Below are 19,998 nucleotides of genomic sequence, written 5' to 3' on the forward strand. Positions count from 1 at the left end.
CAACTTCCCTTCCTTAATGCGTAATATCCACGTACAGTAACAGCATAAAATTGTTGCATGATATTTAACGTCAGTTAATCTGTCACATAGCAGCCTTTATAAGAACAGGATAGATGCAAATTCAGTTCCACAATTTATTGAAATTGCACTACAAAGACCAGACAAGACAGACATAACCACATTGTATTACTTTTTATATATGAAGTATGTTATTACAAGGGATAAGCAGATAAAAAGCATAGCATTATTGGGAATAGAGCATGTCGCTGTGTAATGACTTCTAGGTTTGACTGTGGCCGGACCTTCACAGCATGCCATTTTCACTATTCTCCATTGTCTGTTTAAGAAAGGCACATTAAAAAAATAATAATCTAGTGCAAGGGTTGAATTATTTGGCAAGTTTTCCAAAAGTAAAAAAAACAAACAAACAAAAAACCAAAAACATCACAAAAACAAAATACAATCATACAGTCCATTTAAACTGGTAATTAGACCCATCTTCTGTCATGTGAAATTTAAGGACAATAAAATGTTGCACAAAAAAAAAAAAAAAAAAAAAAAAAGAATAAAACAACCAAGAAAAAGCACCTTCTTCCTGTGAAATTGAAAAACCAAATAACCTCTTAACTGTTCATTGCTAGAAATGGAAACAGGAGAGATTCTGACATACATGCCAATATAAATAACTGCAAATAGACAGATGTTAACATTTATACCCAGATCATCATATGTCTAAGGCATAAAAAGTTGAGTTTCCAAAGAAGAAATAATACCTTTCATATATGTTCTCCTCAACCAGATCTTGCAGGGTGGAGAGCAGCCAAAGCATGTTCTGCATTTAATGCAGAAAAACGTGGTAATGTTTAAAGTGCTTTTGTTTATTAGATCACCTAATGTAAGGTTTATTCCACAGCTGTTCTGGTAGTAACTCTTTCTATAACTGTTACTCTAGCAGTGTGTGGATGAGTGAGACGGTGAATTACAGTAACTTACTGTACAGATTAATTAGTTTCAGTATTTGATTGTTATGCCTGATTAATTTCCAACTTTTCAGAGACGCCCTGTGTGCTGGCCAAAGTTGGGTATAAGAACATGAGTTCAGTTTGTTATTTGCCTAATAAATAACAATATGATTTTTAGTTTTACACAAGTTTAACAAATTTATAAAATGTTTGTGATTTCTAGTTTTAAATGACAGGTGGTCTAACAAATTTGTTAAGCACTATTACAATTTTTTTGGTGTGCAACAAAAAGCACTTTGATTTTTACATTTGAATTTTTGTTGTTTTTAAAGAAAAAAAAAAAAAAATCATACATTTCCCATTTATTCTCTTCAACCACATCTTCCTTAAAGCACATGCCTCATTTAATGTACACAAATGTCATAATATACAAACTGATTTCTAACTAATATAACACAAGCATAAAAGGGAAAGAAATGAATCAGACAGAAAAAGAAAGTGCAAGTAATCATCAAGAGTCTCCAGAGCAAATCCAGTATTCTGACTACCTGACTCAGTAACTGCCAAATATGCTTGTATATGAGATGCCCACAGATATATTGACTGTATTACAGAAATATTTACAGTGTGTGTTATTGTATAGGAGCCACTGTTCATTTTTGGATGCGTCTGATTATTGGATGGTTTCTGTCACCCTGATGATCTATGATGTAAGGCAGGAATATAAACAGGATTTCAATTTCCTCTTTACGTCTTCTAAGACCAAAGTTCCCTGTAACATTTCAAGTGCTTCCACTACTGAGGCCTCGTCATGAGGAAAAAGATGAAATTAATAGTTTTACTTTACAATTCTTTTAAATGGGATTTAGTCTGTGCAGAAACCTAACATAATACATTTCAGCTTTTCTATTAACCCTGACTAAGACAAATAACCCTTAACAGGTAAATAGGTAGATTTCCAGCACAAGAAGCTCCTCAGTCTAATCGCACCAATGGGCACTCATACTGATCAGGCTTTTACATGTGTCACCAAGTCTTTTCATATTTTCAAAATGTGAGATCCTGTGCACAACATCTGGTGCTGCCTTATATCCAGCCTTACATTTACTCAGGTGCGACTGGGCCTCGGTAGCCCTTAGCCAATTCATCTGGACCCAGCTCCACCACCACTGTATCACGCTTCTCATAACCAGAACCAGGATTCTCATCACCAGAATCAGGATTCTCATTATGTAAACCGGTGTTGCCTACCATGTAACCAGGACCCTCCCCATTTGGTTGCTCCTCCTCCATGACATTAGACATATCTCCATTGTGCGACACCCTGATGGGAAAGCGTGAGTCATAATTAGTAAATCTGGTCCCGTCCTCCTCTTCTGTCTGTGATAGTAAAGGTGTGGGCGAGGAAGGCTCCACTTCATCACACCTCTTTGAACACTCCACATGGTCAACAGTCACCGATTCGGGTGTATTCATGGGCCGGGATAAGGACTTAGGGAACTCCTAGACACAAAGAACAACTACTCAGTATGTGCTGAAATTTAAATCCCCCTCCACCTTCAGTGGGGATACATTATTTTAACAACTACAAACTTTAAATAACTCCTGTGTAATGTAATTAGAGCTGGTAGATTGAGATTACCCAAATGTTGCTGAAAGAATTTGGAGGTTTGGTCAGTTTTTGGAATGCCATGAACAGGATCACCCCGAATGTAGCCACAGCCAGTATAGCACTCACGACATAAACGGCGGTGAAATCTGGACAAGACAGAGAAATAGAGGGAGAATTTTTTTTTTTTTTAAACAGTAAAAGAGCTGTGCACAAATACACGTAAAACATATAAAATATGGATGTGCTTTTGCATCTATAAAGTAAAGCCAGCGCCAAAGTGCCTTAAACCTGTGGTTGATGTAAAAAGACTTCTGGTCCTACAGAAGACAATGGGAAACCATTTTTCACCATTTCTTGTTGACGTACTGAATAAAACGTAAGTCCAATTTATAAATCCTGGTTGCACTATGAAACGAGGTTTATTCACAGAATCCCAACAGGCTGACATCTCGTGATGCTAATCTAAGGGCCTCAAATGCCTGAATTACTCAACTGACATCGTGGTGCTGATTACATCTGATTATTCAAATAAAACAAGAAACCTGTAAGTGACTGATGACTGTTCATTCTCATTCTGACAGGATGAGCCCACGATGCTAATAAGCTCCCGCTTCCTCTGAAACTCCTCCTCCTTAACAGTACTGATTACATCTTTTAAACTGTCTATAGGTAGCTCAGATTTATTGTGCTCTCCTAAACTTTTATTTTTTTTAGTTAAATAACAGCAAAGAATATCATTAATCAAAGATAGTCACTGCCTGAGGAACATAAAAACCAAACAAACCCCTTTGGTTCCCATTTTGTTAGTTTTAAATGTCTTTATTTTAATGACTATCACCTGATAAAGTTGATTTTCCTTGCTCGTTTTTTGCAAGCTCATTTTTGTCAAACCAGCTTTTTTCAAATCTACTCAGGAATTTTTTTCCTAATATTTTGATGAGCTGTTTAAAACCCAGACAGAATACTATGAGTGCAGTGTTTCATGGAAATGTTGTTGCACTCACACTTCAAACACGTTTGTGCAGAGACGTTAATATGAACAGTCAGATAAAAAACAGCGTGACTGGAATTGAACGACCATTTGTTTTACTGAGCTCTCCTATTTTATTCAAGCCATGTTGTTAGAGGTTGTGTTCAGTTCTTCTTACCATCTCTTATTTTACACAAAAGAAAAGGTAGGCGTAAGAAATGTCAAATGTGCTCCCCACAATGGCAGTTTGAGTAAATCATAAATTGTTTACTGCTCTCAAGAAAAGCGACGAGAAAACCTTAAGAAAAAAAAAAGAAAGAAAAGATTTTACTCAACTGCTTTGTGATGGTTCGTGGAATGGCTTGGCACAGTAGAGTTGCTTAGCTTTAACCAATGTTCCTTGTGATGTTTGTCCGGTGATGTTCACACAGTGTTCAGGTTGTGCTGCGTCCACTGGCAGTGTGTTCTCACACACTCTTTCTTCACAGGTAAATGAGTGTGTCTGCACACACAAGAATTTTGAATAAAATATAACACCGACACAAATATTTTTACACATGGTCAGGAAATGTTGTGTGTTTGGCTGACTATGAGAGCATGGGATAGCAAAGTATCATATCGTATAATATGTATTTACTCTCCTTTTCAAATCCACCCGATACCCAAAAAACAAAAGAAAAATCTCCACAATCGTCTGTTTAATGGGATGTAATATCAACAGGCTAAGAAACAAAGACATATTTATGAATTTGGGATCCAAAAGTGAGCTTTTCAGCAGAAAAATATTTTGTTACAAGCAGGAAGAAGAAGAAATAAATCAAATATACAAATGTCTATTTTATGCCACTATATTTCTGAGTTTAGCTGTGTTAGAGTAAAGACATGACCAGTATTATGTTTTCAAAGAGCCTTAACAAAAACCAAACCAAAATGCAGGCGCTTGCTTAGTGTTCTTCCTACAAAAAATTTAGTGTGCAACAAAAAGCACTTTGATTTTTAACACATTCGTTATAAGTGAGATTTAATTGACTCTAGTTTAAAATACACTTTATGAATTATGCTCATGCTACCTCCCCAAAGGTGCATTTCAAAACTGTTGTTAACACATTTCTAGCAGCTAACGAGACAAAACGATCTTCTGACTTTGGTGAAACCCAAAGTTTCTGGATAGCTAGCAACATTTTCTTGGCATTAACTAGTGATACAGCATCAGTAGCAGTATGTCCTGTTTCTGATGACCACATATGGAAAAAAAAAATTACTGTTTGTTCAACTTTGTAACAATTCCTTAATATGTTTGCTTTAAAGGAGAAAAGTAAAAGAAAAAAGGAAGACAGAACTTGTGTGCACTCTGACCTGATTGAGGATCTTGACTTTAAAGGAAGAATCCTTGCTGCCATTGTCTTTGAGACATTTCGTTTTATTTTCCTTCATCTTTTGGCAATGAAAGACAATGGGATTCACAAAGCTGATCTGGACCTTGTTATCTCGCTGGGCTGTGACATTAACAGGTGGAAGATCCAAATAACCTGGAAACCAACAGGAACAAGTTTTAATCAGAAGTCACTTTTGATTACAAGTAAGGTCAGAAGTTCAGCATCTGTTACCGTCTCAGTTGCTTCATCCCTTCTTGAGCTATGGTGTTTAAAAATGAACCTTACTATATCACAATTAACATGACCTTTTGAATTTGAGATATTATGTCTGTGTGAAATTCTGTGATAGTGTATGAACTCTTTAAGCTATGGCCAAAAACAATGCATAGTTGTTTTTCATTTATTTTTATATACATCTATATATCGCTCTATATATAGATACATATATGTATCTACATATATATAGAGAGAGATAAAGATACATAAAAATAAATAAATATATATTTCCCTATACACACACACACACACACACTCACACTTTGTTCCAACTAGACTTTCGTGGAAATAGCTGAAAGTGATTCCATCTGACGGGGCAGGTTTAGACTCACTACCGTTAACCACAGCAGTTACGGTGACATAATACTCGTCTTTTGGGTGTGAGAGGAACGACAGATCAGCTTGAAGAGCTGGAGTATTCCGCGTGGGGTTGTCAGGGGGACTGAAGAAACAAATGAGAAAATTTGTTAAAAAACTTTGAAGAGACCTTAACAAGCAAACAACTCGAGTGACATTAAAAATACAGTAGACTGCAATTTAAAAAAAAAAAAAAAAAAAAAAAATCTTTATTGCAGCTTGAAACACACTTCTGATTGACAGTGTATATATACACTTAGGTTGATAAGTGAATAATGACAGATATTTGTCTCTGTACATCTCCACAGTGGATTGAACTGCACACTTTTAGTTTTATATTATGGGCTTTCACAAAAACCATAACCGTTTTAAATACATTTTTATCCATTTTTTTCTTCTTATACAAAGTTTTTGTATTATCACTCATATTCTCGGAAGTAGAGCCAGAGTATGTAATCCTATGAGGATTACTGTAGTCTACCATTTTTAGAGGCTCAAAAATAACTGGAGACACGATTATCATCTCCTGGAGATTGTTCTTGACTTGGTTAGATGTTATGAAGTTGTTTTATTTAACCATCATTTAGTCATCATGCACTTTAGTTGCCTTCTTTGGTCTTTTGGCGTTGCTGAACAGGCCATTGCATTCATTCTCTTTAAGGCCTAGTTTAGTGATTTGGCTATTAATTAAGATTTTGCTGTCTCTCTGGTATATTTATTTTGGTTTTGTTATGGTGTCCTTCATATGTATTAACATCTCTTTGAACCTAATATAGACAATTCCAGTCAACGGCAAATACAAGATAAATGGAATCAATTCGGCTTAATTCGTCACAAAAATGGCTCTAATTCTAACAATGCAAGATTTCTATAAAACCCCTTAAAAGCTGATAGTGTAACTGCATTTGGATTGTGTTTCTTTAAATCCACTGTGGTGACACGCACGCACGTCTGTCACCACAGTGGAATATTTTTTTTAATTTTTTTTTTTTTTAAACAGCGCATTGTATTCTGTGTCCTGATTGGCTGTAGACCAGGTTTGAACTTTGAGAGTGTTTAAACAAGAGAGAAAAGTGTGAAAATGTTCATGCATGTCTGAGAAAAGCGTATAAAGTGCGTAGTGAGGGGCTTTACAGGCTTACAACATCTATAATAATTGTAAAAAATAAAGTTGGCTACTTTGCGGATTTCACCTATCGTGGGTTATTTTTAGAACGTAACTCCCGTGATAAACGAGGGACCACTGTATCCCATGACACAGAAACTGAAGATGGGTTATAGAAAAAAAAAAAGGTTTTAGATTAAGACACTTGAAGTGGATGTAAAACTGATTTGATTGTTTTTAACATTAAATTTCATGTAGATCATTCCTGTACTTTTGAGGGTTCATCTAGGTTCAAACATATATTTCAAATTAAGACGTTCAAAATGCTGTCCTACTCCCATGTACTTTTAGGGCCTATAATTAAAAAATTTTATAGTATGAAGGTAAAATGTTGCCAGGGCTCATAATTAATATACTCTTCCACAGAGAAGAGCCATAGCACAACGCAAGGTATCAGGAGTGCTGTAATGAGCATACAGAGCCCCACACAACTTAAGGTTTCTAACCTAACATTCTTATTGTGACATAATAGTGCACCACAACTGCACCAATCTTTTAAATATTAATTATTTATATTTGAACAATTAAGATCCTCAAAACATGTTTTTCTCCCTCTGTATCCAATAACCAGCAAAAGCACTTCGATGATTTGTCTCCATCCGACTTCAATAATTTTCATAGTATGTGTAATTAAACTGTTAATTTTCAAAGTTGTTATTTTAGTTTGTTTTAAAGCATCTCAAGACAGACTGGCTGGTAAGCAAAAGACAAATTCATACTTTTGATATGCGCCAATGTCCAATCTGAATAAGAGCCCAGTTGTGTCTTCAGGGTAGCTCCACTTCAGCACATTATGGAAATTTCGACAGTGAAGGGTTACATTCGTTGGTGGCAGCACTGTGGAGAAAAAAAAAAGAAGACAAAAATCAGCAAATAACTGTTAGAAATGTGTTGTTTTGGGAAGCATTAGCCTATTGATTCAACTTTTACACCCCAATTGTTGATTTTAGTTTCCCTATACATTAAAGACTTAATGAACATTTAGTTACTAAACAGGTTCTCTCTCAGCCGTCACACTGCCATTCACTTACACTCAAAAACCACTAGAGGGGATAGTGTGAAAACTAGTGCACCTGATACTGCTGATGGAACAATTTCTGTGTGGTTTCCGTTGTTCTCCAATTTGTGCCTGTTTAGCTCCAATAGTCCTATATCTGCCTGCCTGAGACATGATGCAATCCTTAAAATAAATCAGGAGGAAGAAGGAGAGTGGAGGCCCCAGAGCCTCCTCCCGATGTGTCCAGAACATCTCACTCATTAGGCTCTCAAGGGGCATCCTAATCAGATGCTCAAACCCCCTCAACTCGCTCTTTTCAATGTGGAGGAGGAGCGGAGAGTAGGGCAGAGCATAAATGACCAATCCAACACTTGCCATGACTGTAAAACAAGATTATTTTTAAACCGCATTTTAAGATTAGCTTAGTTAGAGGTGAAATATTAAGAAAATGTGTTTATATTTCGTGTGGGGAGTGCTAAGACATAACAAGAGAATGTCAAAATGTAAACTGGGATATGAGAAAGAGCTGAAAGTCCCTCTGGCACAGTACCCCACTTAACTGTGAAGACTGTCAGAAGCATACAGACAGACAAGACCGTGAGAAAACAATGGTCAGATCTGCAGCGTCTTCTGCTAGTCACTGTGACAGTGCATTGATAAACACCCACCCACACACACACACAACACCCACAAAAAAACCCCAAGGACTGTTCTGCCACCAGGAGTATAATTGAGGCTTCAAGCCTCCAGACAGCTATAAAATCAATAATTAGCTAAGAAAACTGCCAAAACAAAAGTGTATATAAAAACATTTATGTCAGAGTGACAAATGAAAGTAAGGACGTCTTATGTTCTTGCTGCCTTGTGCCTCCATCTGCTTCTCGGGTAAGAGGGCGGGACTAAGATGGAACAAGAGGATGTGAAGATATAAACTAGGAAATGAGAAAGGGTGAGTCACTCTGGCACAGTACCCCACATAACTGTGAAGACTGTCGGAAGCTCAAAAGATTGCGAGCAAAGCGCAGAACCATACCAATGTTTATAAACAAGCCCATCAAAAAAAACAGAACAAACACTTCACTGATATAATCTGCAGCACCAAAAAAAAAAAAAAAAAAAAAACAAACAAAAACAAAAACAAAGCAAAGCAAAACAAAAACAAACAAACAAAAAAAAAGCATAATTTGCAGCATTGCACAAAACTCATTTAAAAGGATGACTAATTAAATCTCAATAGAAATTCTTTACCCAGAGCATGCTTATACAGGCCTGACACTTTACCACACCTACAACAGACATGCTTCATCACACTGCACGGTTAACCACACTTCCCTCCAAACATCCACGCCAGCTACTAATAAATTAAGTTAGATTTATTTATAAATTATTAAGCATTTTCTGGTTGGAGGCATAAATGTTGTCAATTACATGCACATGGCATGACGATGCCTAAGTTTGTTAATTTCCCTGACAATACAAATGAAGCTAGATGTGTTAATTCAAACACGAGTTAAAAAAAAAAAAAAAAAAAAAAAAAAAAGTCAGCGTTTGTGACTCAGAGAGTCAGAAGCTGAAGCTGAAATTGGACTTCTTGGAATTCTCATGGGCATTACTGAATATGCCAAGAGAGTTATGAGTCACATTGTACATTTAAGAGGAGGAGAAGAAAAAACCCAAAAGATATACCACGTACTTATCAGTTTCCCTTCCTCTGTGAACAGACATACAATCACTTTCACAAACTAATTCTCACCCACGAAGACAAATTTAAAAGTTTAGCTGAGATGTTGAGAGTGAAAGAAAAATCACTGGTGGGAGCGTACACACTGTAAAGAAGTGACAACCGCAACAGTAAAATTGGCGGCTGAGGGTTGTCACCACAATCTGACACATGCACATACTAAGAAAATGAAATGAAAGTGTTTCTAACAGTTTCAACGCCGTTTACAGATCGGACACTGAAAATGCAGAAGGTTTTTAGTATTGAGCACTATAGATAAATACCATAAGACGCCAGCAGCTTAATAGTTTTCACCAACAAGGCCACATCCCACTGCAACCAACCAACCAAAAAAAACAAAACAAAAAACCCCAAACCCCAAACATAAATTAAAGTAAAATAAAAACCACTGATTACGCTAACTGCTTTGCAAGCCCTATTGTAGTCCCCGCCTTTCATTTGTTCATTTAAAATTTGGATTCAAAAACCGTAAGACAAAAAACAAAAACAAAACCCTACAGCAGCTTTCCGGATGACTTCAAACCATACCGGGGGAAATCACAAGATTGAGTTAGTGAAGATAACAAATAGAACAAACAGTAGCAGGCAGTGCTGACACGCTTGTGCCTACAAAGCAAAAAATGTCACATAGGCAGGAAGAGAAACCAGATGGCATTTGAACTAAAAAGGAGGTTAATTGTGGTATGGAAAGTACAAAGTGACTGAAAACCTGAAGTGTGCTTTCAAATTTATTCAGAGAACAGTCATTCAAATCACATAGGTTTCCAGATACAAAGACTTCTTCATCTTAATTTTAGTACCTAACAGCATTCTGAATTTGCAAATGCACGTTCATTCCAGTTAAAGTAAAGCTCACTTAGCACCTTGTATAACATCCAAACGCAGATTTTCTTTCAGCCAGAGGCACTGAACAACATCAAAATATTTTACAGGAGGAAAGAACGAAAACAGATAAAGAGATTGACAGGGTGATAGACATACTCTGAAACTGGTTAAAAAAAAAAAAAAAAGCCCCCCCCTACACACATATATAAAACACATTTTAAACCATTTATCTAAATTACACAACCCACATGGCTTTCCTGTCTGCAGAGTATCATCCATGTTAACTTTGTCAGCAAAAAACACTGCCAGCACTGCTGTGAGGCTTCATTATACCAAGGTGAAGTCGAGAACGAATACAGTTTATGCGAGTACTCTTTTTGTCTTAAAACGTACTTTTAAAACGTACTTGTTTTAACCACCATCAGATACAAGTACATTATCAGTACATTAGCATCTCCAGAAGACAGTAAAAATACAACTACAAACTGTTTGGTGACCATCATTAAACAAGAGAAATAGAAGAACTTTCTATTAACTATTCTGTGTTAGACTGGTTAAGTGTGGGTCAATAAGCAGGAGACACAAGCTAAGCCAAAAGTAACTACAGCCACTAGGAGTCTTGTGTGGAAGTCAGTCATTAATACAAGTAAATGAGGTCTAGTCTAAACTCCCCTAGTTAGGTCTGCTGGTTTTGGGTGAGATGCCATTTCTGAAGAATAGATCAGATCCTAGTGAAAATCAAATCATAGTTTGTCATGATGAAATCCAGCTGGCTGCCTACCTCGCAGATGTGGGAAGCAGTAATGACTTTTTTCAGGAACAGTGTTGCATCAGAGTGATGTTATTTAGGAAAAACAATATAGTTACTGTCTGTTAGCAAATTACTGCTATTTCACAACATTGGGCACTTTCTTAATACAAAGTTTTCATATTGGCATGCTTTGGACAAAATATACTCTGTGAATGATAAATGTAAGGTTACCTAAATCTGACGTCTGATCTATATGTTGGTCGAGCTTGAATAACTTTTCTGGGAGAATCAGTTTTTGGTGTACGAAGAAGAAATTCATGACTTAACCACTGCTAAATGTCAGAGAAAAAGAAATTTGATATGACTAATTATGATACCACTGTGAGTAATCATGAAATATGCAACAGAACCACAAAACCTACCAAATAACTTCTATACTGCTGCTCAGGTTTAACGATAAATAAAAATCATGTCAACTGGTCCACCACAAACATACATGCCTGCATCACTCGGCCAGCATGACATGTTTACTTTTTGCATATCAACACTGGTTATTTACTTTATTGTTTTGGTTTTTTTTTTTAAATCAGAAAATAACAACAGATGGTCAGTATATACTCTGTATAAGGGTTGTGACTTTTCTTTGTGGGTTTCTTACACAAATGTATTAATTCAAGTAATCCAAATAAAAAACTGTTGCTACCAACTCTACTTACTTAGTAACACTAAGCTGGGACTTCACGAGGTTGTATTGCTGCAAATACTGATTAAGCTATGAAAAAATAAATATAGTTTGCCTGATTACTTTTTGTCTTACAGTAAGTAGTTTTCCTTGTTTTAAACTGGCACAGTGCAATGCACACCTTCCCCCAGGACAGACAACATGCATGCACAAGATTGCACATGCATGTTGTTTGCCGATTGCCATTAAACACAGAAACAGAAGAATGGACTACTGACTACTCTGCGTTTGACTGATTAAGTGTGGGCTGACACACAGATTGAACATTTATGATTAATACATGAGATAGTTATTACAGTTGTGTTGATGGATGCTGACATTGCATTTGAGACACCAATGGCCTTAACCTCCTCTTCAGTTGTGTGTGTGAGAAGGCATGGTGAAGAGCGGAGGAGAGACAACTGAGACAGATCAAAAAGTAAAGAGTCAAACTAATTAATAATTATTATGCCTTTAGTTGTTTTGCTGATATCCGTCCAATTTTGTTACTCACTTACAGCAAATTTAAATAGTTTCCTGCTAGCTTGTAAACCTCATGCTGCTCATGCTCATGAGAATCAACTCCCTTTGAGTGTGTTTGGGGTTCATATGGTGCATTAGGAGAGTGAAAAGTTTCCTAATGCATACACATAAAACCTGAGCTCTTGTGACCTCTGTGACTCACCATCTGCAGTCACAGAGGGGGGTGTCTCACTAACAGTACGGTAACACTAACATGTGACACGACATCCAAGTTTCGCATTTGAAACATTTTAATATCCCAGTTTCAGATTTTTTTTCCCCCCCCAACAAAATCTTTTAATTAAACAAATGTTGAGTTTAAACATGCAACCTTCAAAAAACTAGAAAGCAAATTTCAACTTCAATTTAAAACAGGAACCCTCGATCAAGACTGGGTGAGCCTGCCTCAGATCATCTGCGAGTTTATGATGCGCCCATAATATCGGTGGAGGTAACGGAGAGGAAAATCAGTGGATATCTTAGCAGATGGCTTGGACTGCCATGCAGCCTGAGCAGTACATCATTATGCAGCTTCCCTTTAAGGCCCCCCTTATAAGAGAAGCACTCAAAGGACCCTTTAGGGAGCTGGAGATGCCAGAAAAAAGGCTGAGGCACAGGTTGTTCAAAGAGCTTTCTAATCCCCCAATACAACAAGTTCCAGGGCAGGAAAGGAGACTACTTGTCTGGGAAGAGGAGAGAGCAGTAATGGCTAGGAAAGAACCAGTAGGATGGCAGGCATCCTCTGGAGGTGGAAGTAGGCTGCCTACTGAGCCTGTAAAATTCAGAGCATGAGTTGGCCTGGGGTAAGATCAGCCGAGGCAGCAGAAAGAGCTTCCAGCTACAGCTTAATGCTACTGAAACAAGTCAGGGCTTGATCAAACACAGCTAGGCCACCTGAGTAAAGATGCATGAGAATGAGCATAAAAACACCCTACAAAACCCCGGGAACATGATGGATGATGTGTCTCAGCACATCAACAAGAACACAGACCTGACCAGAAAAATTCAGTCAGTAATTCTTCTTCGTGTTGTATCAAAACAGGCAATATTCTAGCAAAAAAAGATTAAGAGAAAAGCAGTATATTTTATTAATTGCATTATCATTTCCTGTTTTCTACAAATTTTAGCATATCACACAAAAGTTCTGCAGTTTAATTCCCAGCATTGAGTCTAATTCCTGTAAGCGGTCACCAGACTACAGTGAGTTTTTCTTTCACTGCTCATTATGCCTAGGGCCTATCTGTTAGAAGAGAAAAATAAATGATAGAAACTTAAAGTAAAGGTGTGGTTTGTGTGTGTGTATGTTTTGTTTGTTTTAGGAAAGTCCCAGGCACAGTCACAGTAACTTATCGCTTTAAACCAAGTTTCAGGACAATGCCAAGCATTTCAATGAATCAAGTAACGCGGTGGTTGACACGTGATGTGTCTCCAGAGGTCAACAGCAGGTTGTCCTTCACAGAAAACTGCCAATACCAATCTTTACTGCCTGAAGAAATCTGCACTGTGCGAAAGCCACAGTGCCAACATCAAACCCTCAACAGCATGTTAATATATACCTGAGGTTCACACACTCGCCCACAACACCCTTCTGAAATTGACAACATTCAGGGTGTACAAAGGGTGAACCGCAAAATACAGAACCATCAGTAAACGACAGGATAGCGATGCTGCACACAATATCTTTTGGTGTTTTAGCGTGCACGGTGGGTTCACAAATAAATCATGATAGGGCTGGGCGAAATGAGGAAAATCTAATATTGCGATTGTTTTTTGGCTATATCACGATACACGATTTATATCACAATATTTTTAAATAACCTCCAAAAACAAATGTTATTTTCTTCCTTATAATGCTTAACATTTCACTGGTATACTCATTCAAATCAGCCATTCCTTGTTTAGTTTTTTCTACTTTTTCACAAATGGCAATACTGTCACAGTGCGTCTCTTTCTGTGGTTAACACTCGACCTTTAACAAATAAAAGATCATAGCAATAAAAAAAGTACACTGAGCTAGAATTCACGAGACAAAATAAAACAACTGAAATTAAAAAGGCGCTCTTTTGTGCTTATGACAAATTGTAAAATTAAAAAAAAAAAATGTGATGACCTCAAATTACAGAAACAAAAGTCTAGATAGTGAGTATGAAAACAACTGACCATGAACAGTGACAGGTATCGCAGCTGGTTTATTTAACCTTTTCTTTGGTGTGTTGGGAGACGTTGACATGTGGAGTTTAAAACGTCTTAATTTTGCAGCGGATGACTTTTCAGCTGGTGGGAAAAAAAATCGTGGTACTGCTACCCTGCAGCAATAGTTTTACAGCATGTTTTGTAAATTACCGCATTTTTTACAACATCCTCCTTGTGAAATCCAAACGACAAGCGAGTCTCATTCCGTCGCTCGTCTGAAACTCTCGCTGACACTATATCATTCCCTATCTGGTAGGGCTCACCACAGCGCGACAGAAAACTGTCTGGTCGGGAGGGAGGCATTAATTATGCATTCGCAGCATGTAGTAGAAAAAAAAAATCAGTGAATTACATGCAGACAGCTTAATATTGCCATGGCAATTTATAATTGATGGTTACGATAAAACCATTTGATACGTGGAAAAACTTGCGATACACTGAGTATATTCGATATATCGCCATACCCTAATTCAGCACTCTTCAGAGTTTCCACTATTCATTTTAAATACCAAAGACTGGCATTTGATATAATCCATCAGTCTACACAGATGATGTCACAGAGGCCAGAAGAAGTATGCCAGAGGTTGTTGTCAGGCCCACTGGAAGCCTTTTTTAAAAAATGTCCAAAAAGGAAGACAAAAAAAAAAAAAGAAAAAGAAAAAGAAAGGCATACATATTGCTGCCTTTTGCAACAGGAAGCATTGTGTCGCAAGTCTTTAGAAATGATTCCAGTCATTAGTCATTTTCATCAGAACCACGTCTCTGAACTGTCGTCACTAAAGGCATTCGTGACTTCCTGCCTCTACACAACCAGAAAAGTTGTTTTTTACACTACAGAGGAACTGTTTTTTTGGTTTTTATTATCAATGGTGTATTGGATGGAAAAAAAAAAGAACAAAAAAAGAGAAGACATTTTCTGTCCATTAACAAAAACACTTCTGGTTTTAGGTAACGCAACAAAGTCCAGCTGATTAACCATGGAGCTTGTGTGTCTATGGTTAAGTTACAAGCAGCCATGCTGACAGATTTCCTATACAGCGTGTTTTTATAATAATAGTAGACAGGTTGAATGTGGAATGACAGGTGTATTGTTTAAAAAAAAAAGCAATTTCATTCCTAAAGACATCTTGTATAGTTTATTAAATGCAAAAGTTTTTACGATGTACTTCGTTCCAGTAAAAGAAATGGAACAACTTGAGGGGTTTCCCCTCCTTATTAAACAGTAGGTTTAGTGGCCAGAAATTTTTACAAAAAATGTTTACCTTTCAAGTAAAGTTATTAGTTATTCTCCTGGCTTTTCAGCCCTGGAAGTGGAAGGTATTGAAGAATGAACTAAGCTTAAATATGAATGTATTTATTGTTGAATTAAAAGTTACCACAAGAGAGGGGTTAAGCAGATCTTATATCACACATCTTGCATTTTATATTGCAACTGTTGGACATTTAATATATTTTGAGTTTTTGTGGTAGCTACCTTGTCTATTATGTCTTGCAAAACATACTAGTCAATGGAAATGGTAAAATAAATAAATCTAAGTTTAAGTTACACTCTTTGTGGCTCTCAAACCAAACCAAGTTTACACACAAACCATAGTGTAAAAACCTTTTTTTCCCCCTCCCCTCATAAATATTCTTGATCCTTGGCTCAGTGGAGCATTTGTCATTGCTTACAGGAATTACAGGTCAAGTTCACTTAACTTTTTGCATCCCAGTATCATACTTTGATGGATGGTCACCGAGCCTAACCAAGTCCCCATTTTGTTGCCCAGCTGAAGAGTCTGAGTGTATCCAAACTTGTCCTATTTAAATACATTTTTGAACATTTGGGACACTTAAAGTTTTGCAAACATTTTTATACCCTTGACTCTGACCTCTGGATACATTTAGCTGGAGCCCACTTGATGTCCCAAACCACATTTATTATTTATAATGACTGAACCTTAAATTATAGATGAGCCATCTATTGAAGCTTACTTCATTATCATTGGTGCTTCCTTCCCTGCATTGTCTATGCAAACATAATTTCTACTTTCATTAACTTCACAGAAGTCAAAAGACGGACGTCAAGTTATGATTTTTCTTCCTCTGCAGCCAAGGCTGAAAAGATTTCAATTCCTGTCACGATTTTCACTTCATGCGTGGAAAAACAGTGTATAACCAAGGAAGACACAATGCTCAATTAGAGTAATGCGGTTACGTTTGTTACATTTCTCTGTGATGTGTCTGCTTCTGGGAAATTTGCTTCCTTTGTTAGAACTGTCACACAGGTAGCAAAAGATCCGAGCTTGATTTATACCAAAACAGATGCATATTCACAAAAATAACCATTTATATTCTGTCCTCAATTTCAGTGATAACAGGGCTGCAACAATACATTATTTTTAATAAATGATAAGACCGGGACAAATTTATACGAGGCCCTTTACAGCAGTAAAATTAATTGTTTATTTTCTTTCAGCAGCAACATAGCTGGGTTTTATTCCTAGCCCAAAGCAGGCTTGTAGGGAAGGCATTTAACAAAAGGCTCAAGAAATAAATTCTTGTCACGGTCGTACTGACTCTTTGACAAAAGATTAAATCCTTGAGTATTTATAGCAGCACACATACAACAAACGTTAAGCACTCATATAAATGAGGTGTAGATGTCTACACTTAATGTCTGTGTGTGTGTGCGTTTTATCGTCTTTGCAGACTGCACAGGATCAATACTCATTTGGTTGACGTCTTTGAGATCTGCCATTACCTCACTTCTATGATTTGAAGCAAACCAAGTTAGATCTTGACGTAACCTAAAATCTAATATGGTGAGATCATTTAAAACCAGAGTCTCCAACTCCAGTCCTCTAGAGCTACTGTCCTGCAGCTTTTAGATGCATCCCTACTCCAACACAGCTGAATGGTCACGTACACTGCAGAATACACAATGGCCTTCATTACCTCTTCCTGCCAAGAATTTTGGACAACTGTGTTGAAACACATTGCACAATGAAAAGATTGGGCAACACCTAAAACTACAAAGAGGAAATAAAGAAAAACCCCAGAAAGCTAAAGGGAATCCATTCAATGTCAGTGTCTGTTTTAGTTTGTGCAGTTTATACATAGACTCATATTAATACCCACAATGAGACTTAACAGCTAGTTTTAAGTATACCTAATAAGGTTGGTTGCCACATATGGACAAAGCAAGAGAGATACTCAGAGATATATAGGCAAAAATAAACACCTCATCGTGCTTTAGATGCATTTTTGTGTTGTTTTCAGCAACAGCTTCGCAACACCGTCAATACAAGACTACATATAATAACTTGTAGAATGTAAAATCCACATATTTTTAACCAGCTCAGGTCTTTTCCTGGCCCTCTGGTGTGGTGGCAACGTGGACCTCTGGTGCAATTAAGCGCAAACCTTCCTCGTAGAGTTAAAACAAACAGTCCGCACTACCTCACTTAGCAGAAGCATAGGGACTTTTCCTGATAGTTTTCCTACAAAGCCTTCCCATAAATATGAACCCTACAATAAACCTGTTAAAAATCAGTATTGGTGACTTTCCTTTGCGGAGGAGAGATCAAATCCTTTTTGTTGGAAGCTTGAATGTTAGACGCCTATGGTAAACTGTAGCCACAGGAAAGAACCTCCTTTTTCCTCTAATCTTTCCCTGATAGTGTTAGCCGTTAGCCATGTACCGTGTTTTCCCTGACAACACAGACAGACAGACAGACAGACAGACAGACAGAGAGAGAGAGAGAAAACAAACGGCGAAAATATCTTCAGATAAATCATTTTGATTCACACGCTCCAATGTCGACGTGTTTACAGTCTCACACGAACCATTTTAGCACATACTGTAGTTAGCAACTATCATAGCTACTCACCGCGAGAAGCTACCACCGTCATGCAGGAAAAATACAGAAAAACGGCGTGGAATGAATCCATTAGCCCGATTTAAACTTCTTCAGTGTTCCAACTTAGCACTTACAGTTCAGCCTACAGTCATACATATAGCTCGTCTAACACTTTAACCAACAACAGCTTCACTGCGGAATAAGTGGGAGGAAAACCAGGACTGCGTCTGCTGCTCCGGTGTCGTGGTCCCTTCACGGACTGTCGTTTCTTGTGAGAGAGGAAGCAACTTAACGTAGCGAGAAAGCCACAAAGACGCGTGACAAACACTGGCTAGGTACCTCATCTGCTTCCACTTTCATTTTATGTTGCTTTGTTTTTTATGTATTGTTTTAAGGAACTTATTTAAATGTATTTTCTTCTCGAGAAGGGTTTTTTTTTTCAGGATTTTTTTTAATCTCCCAAATTGTGTTTTCCTTTCAGCCCAGCAGTGGGTGGAAATTACAGTGGTTGTGAGGACGTCTAGGCCACACCTTTTACTGAAAACAAGTAAATCAATGTAAATATATTGAATGTAATTATTAAGTAATATTGCATGCAGTGAAAGCTGATGTTTTGCACTGCTTTTTCGCGCATTTTCAGTCTAATCCTTGTACATGGCCAATTTTACAGGAATTTTGTTTTTGTGTTAAGCCACTAAACACTGGCATATAAATCCCTTGAGCATATCCATATGGAAAAGATATATATAAAAATTATAAAGTTTGTATCTGTCTTGTGTGAAACTTGTATGAAAAGAATACAAGAGTGAAAACAGATATAAGATCCCTTGAAAAATCATATAAATGAAACTATGTTTTGGATACTTACTAAAACAATATATGAAAGTAATGAGCAAGTGGCCACTTTCATGAGTAAATCATATAAGCCTTATATGATTCACTATACGAAGTATTCCACATCTTATGCAAGTCTTTTATAAGTTTTTACTATTTCTTTTCCATATGGGTAAAAAAGACAACTAAATCAAGGGATGAACTTGAGTGTGACTATGCATAGCAGACAATTTAGCAAAAAGCAATTTTAAGTCATATCTTTTGGGACTTTGTTACTAGCAGCCTTCCACAAAAAGATACATTTTGTAGAATATAGTCAAAGGAATTTGCAAAGAAAAGCGTCTGGACTTCTTTGAGTTGCTTGAAGACGTTTCACCTCTCATCCGAGAAGCTTCTTCAGTTCTAAGGTCAAATGGCCGAGAGTCCCAGATTTAAACCCAGTGGGAGTATCCCCCCAAAGAGGGACAAAGGACCCCCTGGTGATCCTCTAATCACATGAGCCAAGGTGTGAAAGCGGGTGTGGTACCTAATCAGCCAGGGTTTCGGGTGAGCTCATTGTGAAACCTGGCCCCACCTTGTCATGTGAATTCCTGAGGTCAGATGGCCCGGGATGTGAGTGGGCGTTAAGGCGTCTGGGGAGGGAACTCAAAACTGGATTATAGATGGCAGACAGTTGCAAATTCCTTTGACTATGATGACCTGGATGACTGAGAACCTTCACAGACATTTTGTAGAATATAATTTGAAAAACATAAAATAGTCATTTTTGCACCAACAAGGCAATTCACAAATAGCTCTTAGTGAAAAACTTGGTATGTGTGGCATGCAGTCTTCTTGGCGAGTGAGGGGATTTC

The 19,998-nt window shown here is 37.3% G+C and overlaps 1 protein-coding gene across 2 annotated transcripts; it reads right to left on the reverse strand.

Annotated features, from left to right (window-relative positions):
- Positions 1 to 120: 120 nt before the first annotated feature.
- On the reverse strand, positions 121 to 18,600 carry ifngr1l (interferon gamma receptor 1-like). Of its 2 annotated transcripts, none has more exons than XM_031746716.2 (7): positions 18,341 to 18,600; positions 7,438 to 7,555; positions 5,457 to 5,638; positions 4,901 to 5,073; positions 3,881 to 4,046; positions 2,605 to 2,720; positions 121 to 2,462 (listed from the first exon to the last, which is right to left on the reverse strand). In XM_031746716.2, exons 1-7 carry the CDS (start codon positions 18,399 to 18,401, stop codon positions 2,067 to 2,069), a joined length of 1,212 nt encoding a protein of 403 aa, XP_031602576.1. In that variant the 5' UTR covers positions 18,402 to 18,600; the 3' UTR covers positions 121 to 2,066. The 2 variants fall into 2 exon arrangements, with proteins under 2 accessions (XP_031602576.1, XP_031602575.1); XM_031746715.2 differs by having other exon boundaries at positions 121 to 2,465; positions 18,341 to 18,591.
- Between the last annotated feature and the right edge of the window lie 1,398 nt (positions 18,601 to 19,998).

The sequence above is a fragment of the Oreochromis aureus genome, linkage group 13 (assembly GCF_013358895.1).
Source record: "Oreochromis aureus strain Israel breed Guangdong linkage group 13, ZZ_aureus, whole genome shotgun sequence".
Taxonomy (NCBI): domain Eukaryota; kingdom Metazoa; phylum Chordata; class Actinopteri; order Cichliformes; family Cichlidae; genus Oreochromis; species Oreochromis aureus.

What these genes read in the sequence shown, in the direction of transcription:
- ifngr1l (XM_031746715.2), bottom strand. Translation starts at nt 18,401, where the DNA reads ATGGATTCATTCCACGCCGTTTTTCTGTATTTTTCCTGCATGACGGTG. An exon ending in GACATTGGCGCATATCAAAA is followed by an intron (nt 5,639 to 7,437) that starts GTATGAATTTGT and finishes TTGTTTCTTCAG; the next exon opens with TCCCCCTGACAACCCCACGC. An exon ending in AAGTCTAGTTGGAACAAAGT is followed by an intron (nt 5,074 to 5,456) that starts GTGAGTGTGTGT and finishes GTTGGTTTCCAG; the next exon opens with GTTATTTGGATCTTCCACCT.